Source organism: Ammodytes marinus (genome assembly GCF_949987685.1).
Source record: "Ammodytes marinus genome assembly, chromosome: 4".
Lineage (NCBI taxonomy): Eukaryota > Metazoa > Chordata > Actinopteri > Uranoscopiformes > Ammodytidae > Ammodytes > Ammodytes marinus.
In genome coordinates this window covers 17487781-17494514 of record NC_137233.1, presented here as the reverse complement: position 1 = coordinate 17494514, position 6734 = coordinate 17487781, and the positions used below count along the sequence as shown (strand labels likewise).

General features: G+C 40.4%; 1 protein-coding gene across 1 annotated transcript; it reads right to left on the bottom strand.

Moving 5' to 3' along the window:
- Nucleotides 1-1330: 1330 nt before the first annotated feature.
- On the bottom strand, nt 1331-6069 carry prkar2ab (protein kinase, cAMP-dependent, regulatory, type II, alpha, B; the record flags this gene model as incomplete). Its single annotated transcript, XM_080025786.1, has 10 exons — nt 1331-1455; nt 2679-2817; nt 3230-3295; nt 3391-3465; nt 3591-3692; nt 3797-3950; nt 4059-4165; nt 4441-4580; nt 4660-4695; nt 5823-6069. The coding sequence occupies 10 exons, from the start codon at nt 6067-6069 to the stop codon at nt 1331-1333; spliced, it is 1191 nt and encodes a 396-aa protein (XP_079881912.1).
- Nucleotides 6070-6734: the final 665 nt, after the last annotated feature.

Genomic DNA, 6734 nt, shown 5'->3' with positions numbered 1-6734 from the left:
ACCAAAGTGGCAAAGTACTTAACTTGCTAGCATAAAGTAAATACAATGTGTTAAGGTGTGGCTGTTCACTTCAAATGTATTTGAATGGGTTAGTAGCTTCTCATTAAACATTGATTATAATCATGTAACTTATATTACATATAGAACATTCAGGAAAGTTTTACAATTGCTTTAGGTGAAACACAGGGGAACGACACCAATTGTACACATCCAGGTCTGTTTGCAGGAGTAGCTACTACGGGTTATGTTAATGTTATGTCTCAAGTGATGTCACTAGAGTCAGCGTCTGTCGGGGTCTGAAGACTACAAGTTTGGAAAAGAAAAAAAAGGGAGGGGAGGGGGCGCTTGCGGTGTAGTGGTTAGAGCGCCCGCCCGTAGAGAATCAGTCCTCAGAAGTAGCAGACCACAGGTTTGAATCCAGCCTGTGGTCATTGCCTGCATGCCGTTCCCTCTCTGCCCCATTTCACCTCTGTCTCTCCATCTGTCTATTAAAGCATGAATGCCCAAAAACGTTATTAAAAAATAAACAGGCCGTGGAGTTAGACATAAGTGAGTATAAGACCTCCATAGCCCAGCCCTAATCTCTGTTTAAAGTCTTACAGCTCAAAGCTTAATTGTTAAGACATTGTCATAGCAGGTAAAACACAGGTGTTATCAATGACATTAACGATGTCCCTGTTCCATTCAGGTTTACCAGCTTGAACTACACCATCACCCTGAAACTAAAGCAGCTCATCAAAAATTCTATTTTTTAACTTAAATATTTACACATGTGATTTTCCTACTGTGGCATGACTAGACTAGTCCCTCGTCAATAGAAGAGGGACTACACATATTTAAATCATACCAAAAGGGATGATAAAAGGCTACATAGAATATGTTTAACGTACAGTGTGATGGGTTGACTGCTGTCTGGTTTTCCTGTGGGCAAATAGTCGCACAGGAAACATGGTTTATCTTATAAATATATATTTTTTTAAAGATATTTCTTTGGCATTTTTGCATTATTAGAGAGACCTGTTGAGACAGAGTTTAAATGGGGCAAAGAGGGAAAGACATGCAGAAAGCTAATCCGGGTGGGATTTGGAACTGGGACTGCTGCGGGGCCTGTGCCCGGGCAGGGGGGGCGGCGCTCTTACCCACTGCGCCACGAGCACCCCCATATCTTAGACATTTTTAACTACTTGCAGAGTTTTTGAAGGAACATTGAGTGTTTTTTCCTTCCTATAAAATGGGCTGTGTGTTACATTCACCTCAAGGGGGAGATAATCATGTGTTTCTGTGTAAGTATGTTTTACTTAAATACTACCTCATTTTAAAATGACTTGTCCTAATGTTTTAGATCAACACTGGAGCCAAACAGTGCCACCAGTTGGTCTTCATACTGAGAAATGTTCCTCTTCATGATTTCCATACAGGGTCCCAGCAAACGCTCAAAAGCCTGGATGTCAATTACTGAAAGAAATAGAACATTAATTAAGACATTGTCATTACCATTACAGGCTTTTCTTTTCAATGCTTCAGCTGTAGAGGAGGATCTATATGATGTTAAACAGGAGGTTAAAAGGAAACCAAATTTTAACTTATGAAGGATCCTCAATTGATAATACTTTTTAATCCAAGCGAAATTGCAGGAATTATCGATGCGTCCAATCTGCCTCTGTTAAAACTTTCAAATTTGGGAAAATTGTTTTGTGAAGCTTTTGCCACACCATGGATGAGAGTTTCCTTTCGATGTGTTAAAGTACAACTACAGTATCTACAGTTACTTAAAAGCTTAGCACAATATAAAGTGTCTTTATTATTAGGTATACTATTTGTTGCCTTATACAGTATTTGTATTTACTGAAGTGATTAGATAAATTGCAGTTATGCCACTACCGCAAATAGTATTGCATTTAAGCAACACACTTTAAAAAAAACTCTGTAATAAATCACTTGTCACGCCAAAAATAAATAGTTATTCTCCAGAAGAGACAATATTTGGACTTAAAAAAAGATAATAGATGGTGCTGGACTCTGATGGCACTTCCTGAAGTGGTAAACAGCTAACCTGTCTGTTGGGCTTTTACCCATTTTAACCCTTATGTGTACATGGCAAAGTGCCTGTTGACCTTGTCCGTTTGTGTAGTTTCCCTTTAGGAACACCTGATAAAACAAACTGTCCGTGTGTAGATTATTGGTTATTGTGTTTTCTCATGTCTGCTACATCCCCCGTTGGCCCGCCGCCTGCTACAGCCTACAGTCCAGTATCCAGCAGTAGGACTCAAGAACATTTGTTGAATGTCTCAGTCTCATTTCAGAATCTAGACTGGTCCAAGACCACAGCTACTGGGGATATAATTTAATTGACTGTTTAACATTTAATTTAACATCATTGTTATGATTGCATGTCAAATTTCCTGCTTTGTATGCAACCAATAACTTGGTTAGAACTTGACTCATTTCTTTTTTTGGGGGGCATTTTTACTTTACACATTAACATGTATAATCAGAAATGTATATTACAGTTAATTGCAGTGGTCTGGGTTTTCTGTGGTCTTTCTTGACTACTGCACTTCTGTAGTGTCTAGCCAGTATCTCTCAATGAAAACAAGGTGAAGAAAAAGCTTAAAATGACATCAGGTGCTGTTAACCCTTGAAACAAAGAATGGCAAGCACTCATGCCACTAACATACCTAAACATTTGGTTTCTCCTGCAGCGTAAACTGATGCTGCGCGAGGTTTGTTGGTGACCAGCGCCAGCTCCCCAAAATACTGCCCTCGAGAGCAACGAGCCACCTCAACCTCTGCATTATCCTGCTGGCCAGCCTTCGTCTGTAGCAGACACAAAGGAACCTGTGAGTCCTGCACTCAAGTTCATTAACTACTTAGGTGGAGTCAGCAATTCTGGAGAAAGCTTGTTGACAAATCAGTATTAATACACAGCCTAGGCTCTGTAAACTGGCATGTTGCTAGCTACGATGTATCCCCTTTGTTTACATACCCTATGTTTACATACCAGTTGAGTTTACAGAGCATAGGCTGCATATTAACACTGGATTTTGACAAAAAGTGAGTTTGACTACAAGCATTCTCCAGAATCGCTGACTGACTAAATTTATCTGATGACAAACACTAGCAATCAAATTCACAAACAAAACAGGGCAAATAAATAGGTTAGGCTACACTTTTATTTATAAGAAGAAATTCAAGTAAACCCAGTTACAATATTGGATAGTGCACTTACTTTGCTTTTTATCATTATCTTCACCTCTCCTGATGCAACGATGTAGAAACAATCAGCCTCCTCCCCCTACAGCAACAGAAAGCAGCAGCAGAAAGACCTAATTTATGGAGTCTATTACTGATTCATACAAAAAACTGCTAAAGACACAGCAAACAGTGTACCTGTGTTATTAAGCACTCTCCATCTTTGAATGTTCGGGCTGCCAAAACATCCACAATCTTCATTCTCTCAGAGAGCTTGGGGAAAAAAAATGAAGCATGACAATATGCTGACCAAAAAACCTGTAGGTACAGGGTGACTAAATATCAATCTATTTCACGGTGCTGTAGTTTGTGACAGAGTTTGTGTTTCTACTACGAACCTCGAGAGACTTCAGAAGAGGAACACTCTCGATGAAGGCCTCGTACACCCTCCTCTTCTTCGCATTGTTTTTAACGATCAGTCTGTGAAACGTGGATCGATCCTTACGGAGTACCAAACCCAAAAAAAATGTAGTTTGTGTTTTCTTCTATCTTAGATCAAATTGAATTAAAAGTAGCATTTCAGCCATTTCTTTGTGGCACTCACCAGCCCCCACAGGGCGCCCTCCTCTGTTGCGACGATGGTGGCGGCTCGGGGCGTGTTGTACATGAGAGCCAGCTCACCAAAACTACCCTTGTTGTCATACTTTCCAACGCACATGCTCACTCCTTCCTTCTGCACAAAAATATCATACACACCCCTGGATAAGGACAGGACAAACAGACGAGGAGTAGAAGTCATCATGATGCCTGACAAAATGCCATCTAGTTTAAACATTATAAAAACAAAAACACTCTCCATCTCTCACTTCTCAATGACATAGAAATTGTCTCCGTCATCCCCCTGGTCTATGATGTGTTCTTGAGGTTTGACCAACACCTCAAACATGGCGTCCAAAACCTCAGAGAACTGCTCCTGGGGAAAAAGGACATTAAACAAGTTCATGAGTTGTGTAACACTGTTCCAGATTTAAATTAAGAAAAGGCAGCAGCCAACAGTGTATGTTATTTTTTACCAGATATACTGTATGGAGCATGAAAATTGAATGCTGTGTGTTATATATATATATATATGTGTGTGTGTGTGTGTGTGTGTGTGTGTGTGTGTGTGTGTGTGTGTGTGTGTGTGTGTTTAATGAGAAAGAGTTCTCATTAAAAAGGACTAGTGCTTCCTTCCCGTGTGGTTTGTACCTGATCCAGTGTTTTAAATAGTAGGATGTCTCTGCAGGCATCCTGAAGTCTGCGACGCTGCACGTCAGTTTTGGGATGCATGACCCGAGGCTCCATGTCATCGTCTTCGTCGTCATCTGGGTTGTACGGCTCTGCGCAAACTGCAGACACACATACAACATTCAAATGCTGTACAATGAGAATTTAATATTGTTTAAATATTTTGTTGCAGCTGCTTACCTGAAACTCTGCGGCTGTATTTTCCGGTGGTGTACTCTGCAGAGACACAAGACACAGTGGGGAATATACTTAGCCATGAACCTTTATTGTTAATTTTATGTTTTATATGCATAAGGAATTGCTTGGGTTAGGATGCAAGCCCCAGACTTACTTCTTTAACGTTCTATGTTGTTTCATCTGTTCTTAATGTTTTATATCTGCAGTCTCAACGTGTTTGTTGAGAGTCAACGTTCGTTAAACCTGTGTTAAACCTGCGTTAAACGGTTAGAATGCATTGTTTTACGTCTGAATTCTGCTGGTGAGCCAAAGACAATAAATATATATTCTACTCTATTCTATTAACCTTGGTATCATATTATGTGCTAGTTTTAGGAAGAGAAGCCATTTATTTGTCATTAAAGAGCACCTATTATGCTTTTTCAACTTTTATGACCTATAAATGTTGTTAATTACAATGATTTATAGTCATGTTTAACCATACTAAAGGGTCAAATAATGACTTACATGCATTTAGACGTATTCCCTGCTGACCGTCTGGGGTGGCTGTGCAGAGCGCTAAACACTAGGAACGCCGGGTGCGATTCACTTCAAATTGCCGGGATTTATCTACGTAGATCAATCCAGATTTTCCATGTATGGTAATACTGCAACGTGCTCAGGCACGCTCCGGCCATGCCCCCACCTGCGCGCCGCTGAAAGTGTTCCGGAAGGTAACCAATCACAACGGAATGGGGTTTGCAGGGGGGCGGAGAAGGACGAATCCCAGTGTTGACAGAGAATGCTGAAAGCCCTAGATGAGAGGAAGCATTTCCCGAAAATCTACATGGTTTTTTGTGCTGTGACTCGTGTCAGGTTGCTCTATAGGAGTCATTAATGAGAAATTAAGACCAGAAAAGTATTATAATAGGAGATCTTTAAACAGTATCCTGCCTGCTTTTTGTTCACATGGATGTTTGCCTTAATGACCTTGTAAGTCACAACTATTTTAAACACTTTTTGGGGAGTTTTCAAATGTATGTGGGCTTTCTCTGTTTCCATTGTGTGAAGTTTACGCCCACACAGCTTTGTGGTCTGAAACAACTCCAAAGTAACATCTTTCATTTGGAGAAGTAGCCTACATTCCGAGCATAAAACAAGTCACCAAATGATGCACCCATACTCACTGACAGTGTCTTCCTCCTCGTCCTCTTCATCATCCTTGTTGGACTCATTCGTCTCAAAGGCCACTCCTTTATGTGCAGTCTTGCCTACTAGTTTCTTGGTCTTTTGGTCATTGCTCTGGCCCTCTAGGATTCCTGTAAAATGCTGAACGGCAAATTCAACCAAGTCTGACGGCTTGCGGCGAAGCACCTCCACCGCGTATCCCTGCAGCAGCTCTTTCAAACCCGCCGGTATCTCAACAGCACTCATCGTACAGGGTCAAAGGGTCAAAGACTGGAGTTTTGATCATTCAAAGTCAAATAGTTAGATATGAAATATCAACTTTCAGCATTAGATTGTCCCACAGATTGTAAAAAAACAAAAACATACTTCTTTCTGTAGCGCCATCACAAGAACAAGCCGACTCCTCCTTCTCTCGCTCTAACTGTCAACAGCGTATTGATTTCTGTATATAGCACGGCGTGTCGGAAAGTATTGACCGGGGCCTTTTCACGTCAGATGTAGGCTAATTAAAGGCTGTCCCATGGATTTGGCCTTTAGAATTTGAGGATTTGGCAGCAACAGAGAGCAAGCGAGAGATTGCTTTAATTGCTACAGAAACTGACACCATTAGATCTGATAGGCTATATTTTCAAAAGCTGCACCAAAGACCTCTTATAGAAATATGTGTTCAGAGCATAAAATACCATCTGAAACTTTACAGGAGTCTGCAAGTAGGCTACCAAAAGAAACTCGATGGGAATAAAACTATAAATGGAAAATGCAGGGTAAAGAGGGTGGCAGAATGTATGTGACATAATAAAAAAAGCTTAACATGAAATTCACTAAGTAAAAAAGTATTTTCAGCATTTTTTGTTTTCTCATATAATAACAATCAATAGCTGTTTTTTTTAGAACCCACAGTTCTTTAATAC